The sequence below is a fragment of the Talpa europaea genome (assembly GCF_964194135.1).
Source record: "Talpa europaea genome assembly, chromosome: 1".
In the NCBI taxonomy this organism is placed as follows: Eukaryota; Metazoa; Chordata; class Mammalia; order Eulipotyphla; family Talpidae; genus Talpa; species Talpa europaea.
In genome coordinates this window covers 7,703,629-7,723,466 of record NC_140073.1, presented here as the reverse complement: position 1 = coordinate 7,723,466, position 19,838 = coordinate 7,703,629, and the positions used below count along the sequence as shown (strand labels likewise).

Here is a 19,838-nt window from a genome sequence, read left to right as displayed (position 1 = left end):
CAACTCTGTAGGTCAGAGTCTAAAATCAAGGTGAGCTCCTTCTAAGGCGTCTAGGGGAAAATCTTTGGTCTTGCCTTTTCCAACTACTAGAGGTCATCTGCATTCTTCGGCCCGGGGTCCCTTCCTATTATCACTTAAGCTTCTTGCTTTGGTAATCAATGACTGATCCTCCAGTTTTCCCCTGTGACTATACTGGGTCCATAAAATAATCCCAAAAAGTGGGAGAGTCTCCCCATTTCAACATCCTTAACCACACCTGCAAAATTCCTTTCACTGTGTAAAGTGACGTATTCACCAGTGCCAAGGGCTAGGATGGAGACATATTCGGGGGGGTGAGGCACTGTTCAGCCTACCATATCCCCCACGTCACCAGTGAAGATTCTGAGCTCAGGTCAGTGAGTGTGCGTCAGCACTGAAGTTTAAAACAAGATTCAAACACCAATACAGGCCAGCTCATGACCCTGCACCTCACCGTGATGTCACGCTGGTTGTCCTGTGGAATGTCTCTGTTCACAGGGATAGTAAAGAACAAAGACTGCCCTGTGACTGTTCTCCTTTATATAATATTTGTGTTTTGAAAACTTGACAGTAAGTTAAAGGTTACCAACGGAACTATTTAAAATATATGAAGGTCCCTAAATCATAAAGTGTTGTAAACCTACTGCAATAAAAAATTACGTAATTTAAAAAATGATAATAAAAAATGAGATGCATGAAGGGAAAGACAGGCAATTCCAGAATGGTCATATATCTCAATAAAACCAGTACACACACTAGGCAAAGATGATCAGAATCAACTTTTCTGTAAAAATTAGTGAAAGGCTTGCAGTAATCCATAGAGCATGTATTAAGAGAAATGGCTAAATCTCAGTAAGAAAAGTGAGCTTTTTGACATTTTCACTGGAAAGCTGTCAACTGGCCTGTGTGGTGGTTCCTGGTAACTCCCACTCACCAGGCTTATCTTTATTTGCCCTGACTCAGCACCTCAAACAGCCTTGCCCTGGGGCAATTATCACAATAATACGGCAGCTGTCTAAGGTGGTGATAACAGCTGAGGCAGTTAAATAAATAATGGTCAGAAATTTCCCAAGTTTGAAGAAAAACATTAATCCAAGAGGCTTAATGGACTCCAAGTAGGATAAACTCAAAAGAGCAACACACCAAATACAGTCTACTCAGAATATTGCAAGACAATGAGAGAAAACAATGAGAGAAAGTGATGCTTTCAAAAACAAGGACCCTCAGCAAGACTGCCAGCAACTACCTGGGCCAGAGGCAGTGGGTGCCACGTTCAAAATACTGAAAAAGATGATCAAACCACAAATTCTATAATCAGGAAAACTACCCCTCACAAACAAAAGAAAACTTAACATATTCCCAGATAAACAATCTAAATCATAACTAGTGGATCAGCCCTCCAAGAAATACTAAAGGGAAATAATAAAAATTTGCAAAGAAAGAAAGAAATATAAAAGAAAGTTCTTCAGAAGAAATGAAAGGACACTAGACAGCCTCAATCTATATGAAGAAATAAAGACACCAGTAGGGGCAAATATAATTAAACTATAATAAAAGCATGAATGTATTTTTTGCTTGCAACTTTCTTATTTCCATATAGCAACCACACACAGTAACAGTTATAAAACTATGTTGAATGTTACAATGTAAAAAAAAAAAGATAGTTTGTAAGAAAATAAAAGCACAAAGGAAGGTCATATAGGTGGCAGTTTGTGTATACTACAGAAATTAAATTGGTATTAATCTGATCTAGATTAATAGAAGTTGATTACAATACCCTGAGAAACCATGCAAAAATACTTTTAAAATATAGTAAAAGAAACAACAAAGAAATTACAATGGTAAACCAGAAAAATATTTAACAAAAAAGGCAGCATTAGTTGATGAGTAGAGGAGAAAAGAAACATAATTATAAAGAAAACAAATACTAAATAGCAGAGATAAAGCCCACCTACCAGGAATGGTAAGTGTAAATGGATTGAATGTGCTAATGAAAACACTTAGAAGAAGGGATAAAATATACAAAGGGAATCTTTTTACTAATTTTTCAGGCATAGTTCAAAGTCCACGGATCCCAGCAATATCATCAATACAGAAACCAACAGGCTAAATGATGCTTATTTTCACATTGTGATTCTCTTAGTGAGCAAACACCAGAACTACAGAACGCTCTTAAATGCATCTCTTTAAACTTCAACACTACCTACTAGTTCAAATACCTTGACGCTTGCTGAGAAAATTTCTGTTTATCCTCTACCATAGTTTTCATCATTTTGCAAACTTCAATCACATTTTCTAGCATTCTTCTCTCCAGATTGCAAGAATTCTAACCCTTTTAATCTATTTTACGAGAAGACTCAGACTCACTGCCACGATCTCAAAAAGCAAAAAGCCAAGGACTTGTCTACTAACAACTCCATCCATCTGTCTTTTCTTAGTGACAACTACTGGCTTAGCAACTTTACCCACAAGAACTGAGTGCCAGCACTCAATGAAATGTGCACATTTCACAACGTGATTCTCCTTCCAAGTCACTGAATCAAAAAATACTAAATAGAGTCATTCCCAGGACCAATGTCTGGAAATTCCATTCTTTATACTTTTGTGTGCAGTTTTCTGTCACTGTGACAATCCTTTGATCTCCCTAAAGAGGCTGGGCTCTTGGTTTTGTTCACTCAGGTTTCCCAAGCACCAGGAGCCACGTCTGGCACACAGCAGGTGCCCAGGATCTAACAGATGACGGGACTTAAGACAACATATCCTAGTGACCTGGGTCCTTAGACAGCCACAGGGATGGAACCCCAGCAAAGACGCTTCTTAACACTAAAAAGTTAGATACACCACTTACATCACATACATATATTTACTGCTCAAAGAAGTCTAAATTAATGAAATTATAGAGAAAATATACAGCATATCACTGGTAAGTCAGGTTTATTGTTTTAAATGTATACAACCCTCCATAAAGTTAAAGATATAATCTGTTTCTTTAGAGACCCCCTGGTGGCTTCTGAAACTCTTCTCCACGTGTTGCGTCAGAGTGGGCAGCGCCACTGTCACCCCAGCTCTGTAAATCAGGTGTGAACATCCAGGCGTTTAATACTCTTTAACATTTCTGAAATAATTAGCTTCAAAGACAATTAAGGAAGTAGAACCTTTTATAATGGTCCTCAGAAAAGATCAAGACCAAAATCACCGAGTTTCCCTTTCTTCTAGGATTCATATTAGCCATGAGTCGACAGAGTTAACACTCTAGTTTCTGATTACTTTTACTATATTGCAAACATTCCTAGAACTTTTCTGGCTAATTTCTAGTTTGTACTCCACCTGATACATTTAGTGTTTCTCAGAGGAAAAGGAATTTATTAAAAGTGAAGACTATACTAACCAAGAATGACAATTACAGCTCATGAAGAACCAGAATCAGGAGCTGGAAGCCCCCAGGAGCCGGGCAGCTCCAGGGTCTCTCCACGCACTTCGCACTTCGGTCTTTGAGATCCGCACCTGCCGCTCGGCACATACATGGTTGCGTGTGGCTGTTCTCACTCAAAAGCGAGAATCTCTGCTACCCTTTGTGAACAATCTCATGTGCCTTACAGTACAGACTCTCTAACATTATGTATTAGGATTCCTATTCCCAGGCCCGATCTTTTTGATCTTGGTGCAAAATTAACTTGTAATCCAATAAGATCTTTGAAAATAAGTTTCACCTTACCTGGAATCCAGCCATTACATAAAGGATACCTAACCCATCTGGTAGATGAAGAGAAAGGGGAGAAAGGAGAGGAGAAGGGGGAGGGACACAGTGAGAAACCTAACCTTGCAGTCACAAGAGTTCAGACTTACAGACAGAACCTGACTGCTAGTGCAATGGGGGAAACAACACTAGTTAAGAGACAGAATTTTTAAAATGCATGCTAGGATTCAGATTCTAAAATGGTACCAGAAAATGCAGTAAATACAGCTAAGACAAAGAGTCTAGGACTGGGCAGGTCCTTAAAGAATCTCCTGCCTCCTCACTCATCCCATGGCCGAGTGGCTAGGTGGCCTGCCCTCCACTATCAAGTAGGGTTCAAGCCCAAGCAGACTCCGGTCTCCTGACTCCGAGGCCAGTGGCCTCCTTTGTCATACCAGAAAATCTTTCATTCCTGGTGCACGAATTATCACAAAGATGGGACCTTACCGAGGGGCATAATGGAGAGGTATTTGCCTCGGAACTTGCTGGTGATTTTGATCTCCTGACGCAATGTCCAGCCATTTTTGGACTCAGCATGGTGCGCAGCAGCAGGGGGGTGGTGACTCACCTTGAAAAGTGAAGGAGGAAAAAAGAAGGGAAGGAAACTGTCTATTAATTGGTGACAAACACCCCAAATTCACACTTAACATTTTATACCCACAACACAGGGAATGCCGCAGTCCGGGGGGGGGGGGGGGCAGGTCCTGCAGGAAAGCTGGAAGCCTGGGATGATAGCGAGCGGATTTCTGCAAAGTGAACACCCTGGAGGATCAGCAAAAACTCATCCCTTTCTTCAAAAAGATGTGCTAACAGCCCCAAGCCCCCCCTTACCTGCTCACAGAGGGACCGGTACCCACTGTCCTCTAATCGGTCCAGCTCGAAAGTCTCCCCGAGGAGCGGGTTGAATGGCTTGCTGGTACGGAAGACGGTGGTGGAGTAGGAGGACACGGTGAAAGCCGCCACGTAGCAGAGCTGTTCTAGAGAGTTCTCACATTTTGCAGCTCTGTCTAACAGTTCATGGTATTCCAGATCTTCAGTGAGGCGCTGAAGCATGGATAAGGGCTCATTAAAGTTCACCTGTCAAGAAGAGAAGAGATGTAAAAACTTTGCCCACACATCCACAAGAGACCAGTTCAATTTTTTTGCCTGTGGAGAAACAGATACCAAGATGTCAAAACAATCAAGCAAAACACTGGGAAGAGACAAGGCCTTTGTCAGTAGAGCAAAGCCGCATACAAGGCTGTCTCCCTGGTCAGCTGTCTGTACAGGGGGGCAGACATCACCCACCCATCGCTGTCAGCCTTTGAGACAGGAACCACGTCGTTCGTCTGCTCCACTCACCAGTGCCTGTCCACTGATGCCCGGCCCGAGGAGCCCGGCATCCATAGGCATTGAAACAGATAAATCAAAGAGACAGTGTAATTTAGCACACATATACCCAGAGAGGAAGCTAAGTACTTAAAATCCTTAAGGGAGGAAAGAAAGGAAAGTCAGTTTTCAGCTAAGGTGTGTCCTAACTAGTGGAAAGATCACATTCCACAGGTTTACTCCACTCCTGAGCAGAGGACAGCCTGGCCTCCCGCTGCGCTCCACCAGACGGGACTGTGCCCACTTCTCGGGGGCTGGACAGCTCTTTCTGGAGCTGGCACACCTACCGGGGGCTGTATTTCCACCTCCCAGGCCTCGGAGCCCACTGAGGGGGCTCAACCACTGGATGAAGCAAGTGTGTGACTGCGGCTTCGGTGGGGGATTGTTTATTCATTCATTTATTCATTCATTCACTTATTCACGTCACACACACGCACTGAGCCCTCATGTGCGCCAGATCCATGCTAGCCGCTGGGTACAGAGAAGTAAGCAAGAGACACCTTGTCCCCAACACTCCCTCCACCTCCAAAAAGAGTCAGTTTCTAAACTGACTACTTGGAATTTAAGGTGAATTGACTTAAATAAATTACTATGAAAAGGGGTTAGGTCCACAATATATGGAACTCACTAGCCTGAGTTCTGAGTCCAGAGAGCAAAGGAAGGAAGAAAAACAATTTCCTTTCTGTTGAATGGCAGAAAGCAACATTTCAGTTAAATAATTAAAAAAAGTTAATACTTTTTCTCGGAGACTATAGTCCCACCAATTTTTCTGCATGTTTGTCAAACCTACCTGTCAATCTACCCTAACACTGTCTACCCTAACACTGACTTCCTCCCAAATACAAAATATTTTGCAACTTCCACTATAACAAATGTTGAGAACAAAGTATAAAGGAAAAAATGTGCTTGACATGCCATCATCCAAAAATAACCATTATCAATATCTCGTGTTTGTTTCTATACATTTTTAAAAATTAATGATACACCAGACCTGCCTGACCTCTGAGAAACAGACCAAGCATTTCTCTGTGCAGACCTCCCAGTGGACACGGAGCTGCAGGGCTGACACCAGGCCCTCCTTTAGGAAGCCTCAGCTGGAACACGCCCCTCCAAAGCCTCCTCCTCAGCACTGAGAAACAGTAGCACAAAAAGTGTGCACTGAGGGACAATGGACTGATACGACTTGAGCCCTCATGAGTCTTTTCTAAAGAGGGTGCTTATTAATGACACCAACAAAATGTCCCACTGGCAGATTTTCAGGCAACATGAAGAAACACTTCCATACATTTTGAGGAAAACGGAGGCTAGATCGTGTCCTCCACAGGTGGCTGTAAAACCTATCTGCACTGCCTGGGACCAGAGTTGGAACATCCAGCTTTATGTGCATGTGCACGAGAGACACAGACACACAAACACACACACACACACACACACACACACCCCACCCTCACCCACACACCCCTCCTCTCCCTCCCTGCCAACTGACACCTCTTGTCCCAGAAACTGTGCCAGGAACTACAGTTTCTCTCAAAGTGCCAAGCTTCTCATATTGATCACTTTTATCACTCAGAGGCCTTTTAGGGATGCAAATGAATCTACAAATCTTAAATGAAAGGAAACAGGAAACTAGTTATATGGCAGAGTTGAGCACCCAAAAAAGACAACCTAGAGACGCAACAGCAGGAAGCTACAACCACTGCAGGGGGCAGGGACAAGACCAACAGTGGTATTGCTGTAGCCCAGAGGGTGCAAGTAGCTGGCAGAAGCGAAAACCTTGGGGGGCCATGCGCAGTGAAAACTAGAGGCACACAGCTGCTGCCAGAGCCCTGCCCCAAAGAACCTAGTGGAGGGAAGGACCCTGGGGTTCCTGGCTCCCTCGGGTTCCAAACTGCTACTGACCCCTTGCACTGGAGGAGCCCAGCACCCTGTGCCAGCAATGCGGAGCCGGAGAAACAGCCTAGAGGGATCAGCTTTCCTGTGACACAGCACAGAGCAGGGCAGCATCAGGACTGCCAGCAAACAGGTCCAGGGCCGCACATTCTGAATGGCAATGTCAACAAGGAACTAATGGTAGAGGAGGACAGAAAGGTCACCGATTCAGGTGCTACTGTTCAACGGGAACTATATTCCTGAGGCTACGAGGCCACCTCCCCTCCACTCCCTCAAGGCATTACGCAGGCACGGCTGCTTTGCAGGCTCCCCGTGAGCCAGTTTCCCCAGTGTGCTTACTCACAGCCTGTATGCGTCCGGAAGTCAAGATTTTTCTAACAAAATCCTACACACTAACATAGAAATCTATTTGTTATCCAAGTCCCAGTTAATGACTTACTTCAACATCTGCCGGATGGCATGCATGGCCCAGCTACTGCTCAAGCATCAAGGATACAAAGACCAGGACATAGCTCTGCCTGCCAGGGACAGTCACTGGGAGGGAGAAGCCACACTCTGGTCCTCATGTCCCAAGAGGGTAGGGGTGCTTGCTGTGCTTCTGTGACCAAGCACCTGGCTGTGGCAGGACTTGTAGCCACCCTGTCTATGTGCTTCTGCTGCACATAACAGAACTTCCAGTGTTTAACCAGGCCATGCCACCCAGAATAGAAGGCCTCATTTCTACCCCCTTCTCCAGCTACCTGTGACTATCCATCTAAGTTCTGGCTAAAGAGACTGAAGTGGACGGAAGCATCCCTGCAAGGCAGCACGTGACGTTCTTCACGTGCCTTATTCCTACTAACTGGAGTGAGGCGCTGGCGGCCCCAGTGGAGCAACCACTTCAAACCTAGTAATTGAGACCATAGGGAGCAAAGCAACAGGACAGAAAGGAACCCAGTCCTGACACTGTAGGATCCCAAGCCAGCCTTGGACCACCTACTTCTGGACTTGATTACAAGAATGAGAATGAACATTTGTTTAAGGCAGGGTTTGGGCAGCTTCTGTAAAAGGCTAAACAGTAAGTATTTAGGCTTTGAGAGCCCATATGGCCTCTGTCCCAGCTACTGAATGCAGCTGTTGAGGCTGAATACAAAAAATAAATGCATGAACATCTGTATGTTCCAATAAAACTTTATGGACACAGGGCCTCCCCTGGTGGCGCAGGCAGCTGAGAGCCACGCTGTGAAGCTGTCCGCAGCCTGCAGCGCTAATTTGATCCCTCCTGGCCGGCCGGCCAGCAAGGATCCCACATGGCGTGGCAGACCTCTCCTGTCTCACCTGCTGCTCCCTTCAGCAGTGTATTTCGTCAGTCTACCTGTTCTGTTCCCTTCCCCACTCTGTCTCTGGTGAATCCTCTCACCCCCCCGCACATCTGGCCTGTACCCCAGCTCTTGTATAAAATAAATAAATCTTTAAAAAAAAACTTTAAAAGGACACAAACATCTAAATTTCGTATGGATTTTCACTATTTCATGAAATAGTATCCTCCCTTTGATTTTTCCCCCAAACATTTGAAAATGGAAAACTTAGTCTACGCTTGTAGACTGTACACATGGCAGTCAAATTTGACCTAAGGCCCTTAGTTTGCTAACCAGGGTTACTGAGAATGTCTCTTTAAATTGAACCCATCTCTGACAGATACACACAACACCAGGCAGAGAGCGGGTGCTCAGCAAAGGCCTGTGGAGTGAACGGCAAGTGATCTCCCACACCCGGCCAGCAACAAGGGAACATAAGGGGAGCGACATCTCATGACATCTCACCCTGATCAAATACATGGGTGAAGGTTTGCTCAGAGATGACACCAGAGCTGACTCCTGAGGAAAAGGGTGTTAGCCACAGCAAATGCAAAGTGGCAAGGGTGGGTGAGAAGTTCAAAGTTCAGGCAGAAAGAGCAGGTTGCACAAATGCAGAGGAAGACAGTGAGATGCCTCTGAGGACCTGAAGGTGACTCCCAGGGACCACGCTGGTGTGTGAGGGTAGAGCCTCGCCCATGGGGAGGAAATGCCAAGTCCACTAAGGAACCTGGACTACTTTCTAAGCAATACAGATCCAGGAGAGAATTTGAAGCTAGCAGGTGACATGACCACATTTTCAATTTTAAAAATCACTTTGCCAACAGTACAGACAGATTGGAAGAACACGACTAGAGACAGGGAAGCCGGCATCTTCACTGTGAAGAGGGCCCTCATCTTCCTGGATGATGGTTTCTTGCTTCTGTGCCCCCAAACTTCTGTATGCACTACTCTCATCACACCGTCACAGAAAATAATGTTTTCTCCCTGTTTCATGTATTCGTATTTACATATTTCATGTACATGTATTCATGTTTCTTTTACATTACATGCGTCTTAAAAACAGAAACTCTAATGTATTAATTAACTCTGCAGCCCCCAGCATAGCCAGCTCAGGAATTTGCTGTTATTGAGCAAATGCACCTAATTCCAAGTGATCTGGAAACATATCAGATCCAGTCAACGTTAAAGCAGCTGATTTTCAAGGACAGCCTAAGGGTAACAAAAACCAAGCCACAAACTGCCAGACAAGTAGGAGGGGCTGTCCCGGTGGCCCCCCCTCCCTGCTGAGGCCGGAGAGCCCTCCCGCAGTAGCCCAGGTGTGCAAGAACCTCACCGGCATGGGTATCTTAGAGAGCTCTTTGCCAATGCAGTTCTTCATGATGCTCCATAAATTGAGACTATAGTTCGGCTTGTATGGTATTCTAGTTCTCTTTTCTTTCTTGGTCTCTTCCAGCTGATGTTTGTACTAGGAATAAGAACAAAGCCATTTAATGACCCACAAAGAACACAAAACCCAGTATTTGTAACCTTCCCTTAGGCCCCCAAGCTAAAAAGCTCAGAATTTTCTGTTTCTCTTAGCACTTTTCAAGCAGACTCTAGAGAATCATATGCAAAGCCCCTCACTGCTGATAACTCCCAAATAAGAATTACCTGTTCATCGAGGCTGATGTCGCTGCTGGCTCCACTGATGTTGCTGCCAGTGCGTCTACATGGATGGGAAACAGAGCAATCAGGATGAAGACCAGAACCAAGTCTGGTCTCAGCATATCTTTACAAAGCGGAGCTAAGCAGACTGCACGCACTTATCAATGGTGCCTGAAAGACAACGCTCAGGACAGAGCACCCATGGATGTAAACATCACTGGGGAAACGTGTGGGCAGAAAGCTGACAGAGAGCCCCAATCTCCGTCCAGCTCAGTAACTGTGATACTCCCTCTGAAATAGGTCTAATCTTTTGAGTGTCAGGTATGTTTATCTGGGGAGGAGACAAGAATAACTTACTTGTGGCCCAGATTTTCAGGCATGGTGATGATCTCGGGAGCATCAAAAAATTCATTCTCATCATCCTCATCGCTCATGTCGCCTTTGCCCGAGCAGCACTGATCTATAAGGAGAAAAGCCCATTCATGTACTGTGGCCACATTAACCAAAGCTTGGCTCAGGGGGACCTTTTAAATACTAACCACAAACAGCAACAAATGTTAGAAGGGAAAGCCAGAAGAAATAAACAGTGCCAATTTCACGTCACACAAATCATTGATTCTGGAGAATATGGAGTCTTCTATCAATTTCAGGAAACCACCTGGCTCACACCAGAATAGGCCACCCAAGAACCACGCCTCTTACCTTTACCCGAGCCAGCACTGCCCGGAGTGTTTGCAGGCAGGACCGTGGCTCCTCGGAAGGCCCTCTCCAGGTGATTGTGCTGCTTTGCCAGCTGCTCAAGGGTCTCTTCCAGTCGGATACGCTGGTCTCTTTCATACTGTAGTGACTTCTGCCATTTTTTACTATGGGTCTGAGCTAACATGAGGAAATCTCTGCAGGCCTGTACGGAGAAGATTTAATAAGTGTCACATCAACTCAACCAGTCAGAGAGTCCCCTCAAGCCTCTGTACGGCCATTCATAACCTTATTCTGGGAACTTTAAGGGGCAAGTTACAATGAAAGACTTTCCCTGTTATCCCACAGTATCAGGGACAGCCAGCTCCGTGATGCAATCAAGGTCAAACCCAGGAGAAAAAATGGAACATTTTTTTCCCTATGGTTGTCACGTCTCTTTCCTATTTTCCTGGTCATGAGGACCAAACAAATGCCAAGCGAGCAGTAAACCTAGACAAAGTATTTGTGGCAACATCACAAAGGGCAGGTAATGTGAACAGAATGTGGAAAAGCATAGGGTAACTACTTTTGATAAATTCCCCCAGTAAACTCAAGTCACCTAAAGTTGAGGAATTCAGGCACTAAGAAGAGAGAATCTGCACTGAATTAGACCAAATATGGGAAACTTAATTTTTTATTTTGATCTCTCTGAGAAACAATTGACCTTAAAATTAGAGGCCTCCCAAGGAATCAAAGAAGGGATCTGGAGACGACACACACATCCAGTCAGATCAGTCTCTCCCCGGGCCTGGCGGAGAGCAGGACCACAGCCCACCTACCGCTCCAGAACATCCAGGGCCCTTCACAGCAGAGCCACCACCCATCTTGAATCTCCCTCTCTGGGCAGCTGCCGCCGCCCCTGCACCCTCCATGCCTTGGAACTGCTCTCACCATTGCTCAGGCACACATTTCTGTCAGGCCTGCCCACCACAGGAGGCGCTATCTGCTCTGCCCATTCCTACCCCTCTTTCTCCACTTTAGCCAAGCCCTCTTCATTCTTTAAGCTCTATGGCAGTTGTTAATCCCTTTGACTTTCCCCCAGTCTGTTCTCTCACCCCCACAGCACTCTACACCACTGCCATGTCCACAGCAGCACCGTGACTGAGTTTCTGCCTCTCTACACAGATTATGAACAACCTGAAAACCAGCTTATCGCTTACTTGTATACATATTTCAGCTCCTGACTTAGTTGCCTTGTACATTCTATGGGCCTGGTAAAGTCTGCCCAATAAACAAATGAAGGAAGGAAAGTAAGCTTGACACCTACGCCCTGTTACAGAAAAACTCTGAGGGAATGTCTCCTCCCAAGACTGCCGGTCAGTGCCTACCAAGTCAGTACTTCCAGCCCTGGGCTCATGGAGCTTCAGGTCAGAGAAATGCCTAACCAACAGTGTACAGTACTCTCAGCAGCAGTAGGTACCAGCCTGGACTCACTATGCTCCCCTTCTGACTCGATAGCTCCCCTTGGTGTCCCCATCCCAAGAAGCACTCCAGGGCCCTTCCACCTGCTCAAGCCAGAAACCTAAGGGGCCTCCTCAAGTCTGAGTTTTTCTTCCCTCCCCCAAATCTAATTACTAAGTGCGACTGAATCTTCTCTGATGTGATAATTCATTCTTTAATAATTTCTGAAATCTAGGGCCTCCCTGGTCGTGCAGGGGTTAAAGTCTCAGTGCTGTCAAGCTATCGCCAGCCAATGCAGCCTGAGTTTGATCCCCAGCCAGGAGATGGCCTGCATGGTGCAGCAGACCTCTCCTGACTCCCCGCTGCTCCCCTCAGCAGTGTATTTCAGTAGAACTGCCTGTTTTGTTCCCCACTCTGTTTCTGGTGAATCCGCTCACCCCCCACACCTCTGGCCTGTACCCCAGTTCTTATATGCATAAGTAAAATTAATCTTTAAAAAGAATAATTTCTGAAATCTACTTCTCTTTCCTTTCTCCATACTCAGAGGCAGTGCAGAGTACATACTCCACAGCTGGAGTGTTAGGGCTCAAATCCCAGCTCCATCTACCCACTCTTTAGTTATTAATTAAGTTATTAATTTTTCCATACCTCCTCTTCATCTGTAAACAGAGCAACAATAGTAACCATCTCACAGAGTTAAGGCTTTATATGTAAACCACCCAGAACCCTGTCAGGCACAATAAGGAGTAACAACAGTTCAGTCTGCATCAAAACCAGTCTTCTCCTCCTCTAACCCGCTATTACCAAGCTCACTTCGCACAGTCTGCATCCTGTCCCCCCCCACACACTTAACTCCTCTCCAGTCACCTTCAGTTACTTCCTTGCTCTACTAATAGTCAATAACAAGCAGTTTCCAGACTTAGTGGGGGAGTGGGAGGGGGCGCACTATGCCACACTTCTACCTGGATCAACTCTTCTCCCGTACTTTATTTTAATAATACTGACCGTAACTAAAATCCAGTGAGAGACAACTATATGCCAGACACTTTGCTGAGCACTTTGTATCAACTACGCAATAAAAGCCTTTCAACAACCTTGTAAGCCACCACTGGTATCACCACCATTTACAGCAAGGAATTGAGGTCACAGAGGAAGCAGGGTGCCCCGGTGACATAGATTGTGAACCGGGCAGCTGGCCTTCAGGACACCAGGTTCCACACTGCTTGTCTGCGCAGGAAGATTCCTGCAATCTTTGAGAAATTCCAGGTGTTTCCTTCTGCATCAGAGCTGACAGCCTCCAGGCTTCTGTGCCACAGCAGCCCTGCTCACGTCCACCCTGGCACTTGGCACATGCCATGCTGACCTGTTCCCATCTCACCCCTCCCTAGAGACTTACCCTCTGAGGGCAGGGACCACGTCTACATTTGATTTTTTTTTTTTTTTTTTTTTTTTTTTGCCTTTGTTGTGTGTCCTTAACCTAGGCTAGAAACAGAGAAGGTACTCAGCAGGTGTTCACCGGATTAGCAAATGCATACACTGCAGGGTCAAATTACTCCCCTGGTTAGACTCACTTCAGTAGTAAGGAAAGCTATGCCCTGAGAAGCAAGAAATCAAGTGAAATGTGGTCTCCCTTTGACAGAACTTAGTCCACACAGAGATGTGACGCCCTAGTATGTGCATTTCTAAGCTCCATATTACACTTGAGGCCTCACCATCATCACTTACCTGCAAGGTAGAAAGGAAACAAGAGACAAAAACCATCTTTCCAGCCATACCCACTGACGAGAGTGGCAGACAGCTTACCAAGGGAGAACAGAGCGAGAAAGTGGCCTCCCGAGGGGCTGTCCCTTTGACACAAACTCCAGACACATAGAACTTGGGGAAGAATTGCCTCAAGGAATAAAACTAAGCATATTTTCAAAAGAAAATTCCAAATGAAAGTTTCAGTTTTATGAGAAAGTTTCAAATCAAAAGAGGTTTTATTTAGTAAAATTTTCACATCAGAGTAGAAATAAACTGTCAGAGGGTAGGGTGTTCATCTGACATGGATAAAAGGCGACATTCACTATCAGGAGGCCATTGTGTCCTGAGTTGTTCTATTTAAAAAGTACATTTACTTGCTATTGGTTATCTGACCAGTTTGATTTCTGAGGTTTTGCTGATCACAAGAGGACCAGAAAAACAGGCTCCAGTCACTGAGAAGTGAGACAGTTTGGAAACAGAGCACATGACTAGACATCAGAAACACAGGCACAGGGGTGATTTGTAGGGTGGTCTTGGGAGACAGCAGGTCGTCCCGCAATCCTGAGATGGACAAAAGGTGTCTCTATCTTGTATGAATTGAGCATCAAAGGCGTTCAAACTTCAGACAATATGAAAATAACAGTTATCATGACTCTGTATTAAGCAACAAAAGGGTTTCAATTAAGAAAAATTAAATTTTCCTTTGTTCGCAGGAAAGGACCTTCGCTCTCCAGAATAGCTAGCTCTCAGCAAATAGACTAGCTCTCAGCAAATATCTTAGTATCCCTCCCTAAACAAGGAAAAATCTGGCCGGAGTAAAGTAAAACTAAACATAGAGCTTCCATATGATCCAGCAATTCCACTCCTAGGTATTTACCCAAAGGACACAGAAACATCAATTCCAAAGAGCACCCGCACCCCTATGTTTATAGCAGCACTGTTTACAATAGCTAAGCTTTGGAAACAGCCCAGATGCCCAAAAATAGATGACTGGATCAAGAAGATGTAGTCCATATACACCATGGAATATTACTCAGCATTCAAAAAAGATAAACACATGCAATTTGCAGCAACATGGATGGCGCTGGAAGGGATCATGCTCAGCGAAATAAGCCAAAAAGAAAAAGAAAAATACCAGATGGTCTCACTCATAGCAGGAATCTAGAAAACTTAAATAAGGGACCAGGAAAAAGAGTAACTATAAGAAAGTAAAAATCAAAATCAACAAACAACTATGAACCAGAGACATTCTATGGGGGGTGGGGGGCGGGGAGGGGAGGAATTGGGGTCAAAATAAGGTGGTCGCAATTGTATGGGGAATATAAAAATAAAATTTATTTTAAAAAAAAGTAATTTTATCCCACTTAGATAGGAAAAAAGCCCCTACATAAGCCTGTTCCTCTAGAGCACTCTTCTCACCTCCCTTATGAAACACCCTCGAGAGCCCTTCCATGGAAGCTGACAGAAACAGCCCTCCAGGCGATGCTCAGTCGGGAGCAGAGGACACACGGCAGATTTAAACCCTGCACTCAGTTCACACCTACCAGCCATGTCTGAGCTGCCTCACTAATGTCAGCCTGGCTTGGGTTTATCTTGAGCTTTGCACCCAAACAGCAGGTTTCCACCAACCACACCCATTATTCCACAACGGCACCCAAAGCAGCAGTCATAAGGAGGCACAAATATTGGCCCCCATTTTTTCTTACCACCCAGATTCCTCCCTAAAGTCAAGGACTAATAACTGGGCCAATTTGATGGGCTTCTCAGCCTCTCTGATACGGATGATCCCACCCCCCACTGCCACTTGGTGGGCCAAAATATATCAGCAATTAGGGATAAGATTCCAACCTACAGCTCAAAGAACATGACAGCAGAAGGGACCCACAGAGACCTTTCTGTTCCCACAGATAAAGTTAGATAAAAATAGATAAACCCACAACACAGAGGAGTTAAGGGGTTCAACTAGCATCATCTTCTGAGGTCCTGCCAGTGGCAGAGCTGAACTCTGGACTCCTAACTCACTCCCTGGAGCAATGTCCCGGACCCTTTCAGCAGAGCATGAAAGTCCCTCTATGGGTGCAGCCTGTTCTGTTCCATGCAACGAACAGCGTAAGTGCAATCTCTTGACCAGTGAAGGAGGACCTGATGTTCTGTGCTTTGTCAGTTACAATTTCCCCACACTTGGAGAATTACATTTCAAGAAGGAACAAATCAAAAGCAGCAGACGCTGTCTGCACTTACATTGATCATGGCATTGGACGTTATCCTGAAGAGTGTGGCCCGCTCATTGACCTGCTTGATCTTCTCGTTGCTCTCCGCAGGCAACCTCAGGGACTCGAGCTCACTGAGGGAGCGCTGCAGCGCCGTGCCGTGCTTGGCTATCAGGTCATTGCACGTGCTCAGGTCCTCCACTTTGCTGGAGAGGGTCCGGAGGGTATTCTGCAGCTCTGTCTTGTCAGTTTGTGAGACAGACTCTTCATCTCCAGACTCGTCTGTAGGGTGGAAAAAGAAGTTACATAACTTCAGGCTCAGCACTCAGTCAGAACCCTAATAACCAAACTGGCACTGGCCACACTGGGCATTCTGACCACAGGAGGGCCTGTATTACCAGACCTCTGTCGAAAGTGTGGCCCCCAGTCCACTGTTGGACAAGCATCACCTTTTTCCCCTGGGGCACACGATTGAATTTATTTTGCTCGTGCTTCCCTCCGCCCCCCCACACCAGTTTTATTGGAATGTAACTGACATACAGGAAGTACTGTGTAAGGTTCAGGTATAGCATAATGAAGTGACTTACATATATTGTGAAAGGATTGCTGCAAGCTTAGTTAACATCCAACATTTCACAGAGATATTAAAAACAACAATGGATTTTTTTTCCTTGTGATGTAAACATTTTGAATCTGTTCTCTTAGCAATTTTCAAATATACCACACAGAGGTGTTAACCACGGTACCATGCTGTACTTGACATCCCCAGGGTTCATATATCATATCACTAGAAGTTTATGCCCTTTGGTCACCTTTGGACAATTCCCCCACCCCCCATCTCCTGGCCCTGGATTCTTCTTATAGGTGCAGTCTCTGACCACACCCCCAAAGGCTGATTTAGCTAGTGAGAGGCAAAGGCCAGGAATCTGCAATTCAAATAAGCTGCCCAGGTAATTCTGATGACCCTGAAGTTTGACAACCAATGACCAGGAGGACAGAATGAAGACGCTAAGTGGCTCTGGATTGGGAATCAGTGAATGAGCATTTTAACTCTAGCTTGAAGGTGTCACTCCATCTGAGCTCTGTGGGAGATCAGTGGGCCCTGTATGAAATGTGCTAGGAATCTAGCTCTTTGCAAACAAAACCCACATCACTAAAAAAAAACCTCATTATTTATCTTCTCTGAAGGAGAACTCAGGAACTTCATGACATGCTAACTTGACACTAAAGTCACCGCTGCATCCAAAGCAGTGCAAGGCCTTCTGCTGAGCGACTCTCTAGTGCAAAGTCAAGCAGCGAACGAAGCTGTGCCTCCCACTATCACTTGCACTTAACGTTTTGTAACTGCAAAGTGCTTTTCCAGCAGTGTCACTTCCTTTAGGGGAGCTAACATCAGCACTAAAATCAAAACAAAAGACCTGCATGATCTGCTAGACAGCGCAGCAGGTCTGGAGTAAAAATATAACCTGTTACCCAAAAATTATAAAGCAGTGAATCTTCCTTTCACTGTTTACTAGATATGAAGTACAGTATGGGAATGACCAGTGATAAGAAAAACTAGATTAACAGGGGACTCTCCTGGTCAGCTCTCAGTGAGCAAATGCAGTATGATTTAAATTATCGATATTGGGGGTGGGGGGAAAATCTCATCATTTTCCTTTAGGAAAAATAAAAATATAATTAGGTTGTTCTTGATTCTTGAAACTAAGAGGGCAAAAATGTCATAGAAAATACCACACATGATGTTTCTGGTAGTCTTTAGTCTTTCAACTCAACTAATAAATAATTGAGAAAATGTGTCAGAAGAAATAAGCAAGGACAGATATAGTTCAAGACTGAACTAGCAATAAATAATTATTTCTCAAAATTTTAAGTCATCAACTGGCTACTATCAAAAATCGAACGACAAATATTTTGCTTCTAGGAGAGTCTTTGAACTTCAGCATTACTGACATTTTGGGTCCAATAACTCTTTGTTGTGGGGGTTGTCCTGTGCATCCTGTCACAATAGTTTAAAGTAGCATTCCTGGTCTCTACTTGCAAGACCCCAAAATCATCACCACCCCTTAGCTGTGGCCACACAATTTGGCAACAGACACTGCCAAATGCCCCCTGTGAAGGAGCACCGACCCCAGCTGAGTACCACCAGTCTAGGAGAAGCACAGAGAAGCCTGAGACAGTTGATAATTAAGGACAATAGGGATAAAATAAGATTAATGCATGAGGGGCAAACAGAAAGTTCCCCAGCATGGCATTCTTTGCTCCATACCTGATTCTGCCAGCATCTTCACAGCCTTGGCCTTGGCCAGCTCAAGGGCTGTCACCCAGCGCTGCCGCTCCACTTCAGAGCTAGCCTTCAGGTGGTAGGTCTGCGCCCCCCCATTGGAAATGATGAAGTTACAGGAGTCCTCCACCGTGATGTTGGCTGTGGCGAGGTTGATGGTTCCGCGGCAGGTGTGTCTCATTTCTGCCTTTGACCTGCAATTACAAGAAAAAAACAAGCTAAGTACAAAGCCGAAGGCTGGGTTATCCTTACCCGTTCTCCACTTCTTTTCATAGGTCTAAGCTTTCTGAAAACACAGGAGCTTCAGGAATCATCAAATTCCAATATTTCCTTTAAATGGCTCCCTCTAATCAGTCAGTAGGCTTTCCTTTCTGAGCCTGCAAGTGCTTTTTTTCTGAGTCAGATTTTATGGCTCTGCTGTTCCTCTTACCTTTCGTATTTTAAAAAGAGGCTTCAGTGAGGTGTAACGACATACAATATAAATTCAGCAATTTAAACTGTACAAATTCAGTGAGTTCTGACAAATAAAAACAATTGTGTAACCACCTCCACCATCCCAGTGGAAAACATCCCCATCACCCCCAAAACTTCCTCATGCTCTCTTGCAGTCAGGAATCACTTTTCAGCTAGCAAGTTATAATTATAAAGCACTTTACAAACTCATGCAACAAAGCTTCGTACAACAACTCCAGTCCCCCAAAGAACAGCCCCATCTTACATATGCTGCAGGCGCACCCGCTCAAGTGTAACTCAGTGGAATGGAACTGTCACGCTGTGTCAGTGTCAGCTGCAGAAGCTGGAGGACGCTTGGATGTTTAGTGCTACACACTGACCACTGCATGAGTGATATGGGATAGGAACAACTAGCTTTCTTTGGGAGCAAGGAAAGAATCCCCAAGTGGTATACTCTTTCTGGAATATGTTTTTTCCTAAGGTCCACAGACCTCTTTGGGTGGGAACTCCTAAGCCAACCTATTAATAGCTAGGGAAGATTCAGCAAATCTGTTCTCAGAGGACTGGGTGTAAAAATTTTCCCCACCTCTAGTGACTGACAGTTCTATTAATAAACTCACTTTTGAACCCTGCAGCACTCCTTGGTGACAACAGCTACTAAAATATCAATCTTCTAGCACAATAGGGTGTTCCGTGCAAAGGGTGCGAATTTCCCTATCACCCGTGGGTTATGCCCAGGGACCATATGTTGAGACCACAGATTTTGCTGACCAACTTGGAACATAAAGAGGTCAAAGTCCTTTGCCAACTACCACAGTACAAAGCAGGGCCATTTCCCTTTCACTGGTGCCAAGCAGCCAAACACACCTGGCACGTCCAGAATTCCTGCGTGCCAGAAATGACACACACCCCATCTCCAGGAGCTAAGATTTAGTGTGTTTGACAAAGTCTATTTACTGTGCCTAGGAAAACAAATTTGCTATTGTTCAGTTTGTCACATGAAACTGGTTTTTCTTCCT

The 19,838-nt window shown here is 45.0% G+C and overlaps 1 protein-coding gene across 1 annotated transcript in view; it reads right to left on the bottom strand.

Annotated features, from left to right (window-relative positions):
• OSBP (oxysterol binding protein) overlaps positions 1–19,838 on the bottom strand; it is a gene marked incomplete at both ends in the record, with an annotated part of 28,897 nt that overhangs the window by 5,372 nt on the left and 3,687 nt on the right. The window contains 8 exons of the mRNA XM_084232440.1: positions 4,202–4,322; positions 4,586–4,831; positions 9,683–9,814; positions 10,000–10,054; positions 10,351–10,453; positions 10,696–10,894; positions 16,114–16,364; positions 18,352–18,560. Of these exons, the coding sequence (XP_084088566.1) occupies positions 4,202–4,322; positions 4,586–4,831; positions 9,683–9,814; positions 10,000–10,054; positions 10,351–10,453; positions 10,696–10,894; positions 16,114–16,364; positions 18,352–18,560 (1,316 nt within the window). The remainder of the gene's footprint in view (positions 1–4,201; positions 4,323–4,585; positions 4,832–9,682; positions 9,815–9,999; positions 10,055–10,350; positions 10,454–10,695; positions 10,895–16,113; positions 16,365–18,351; positions 18,561–19,838) is intronic.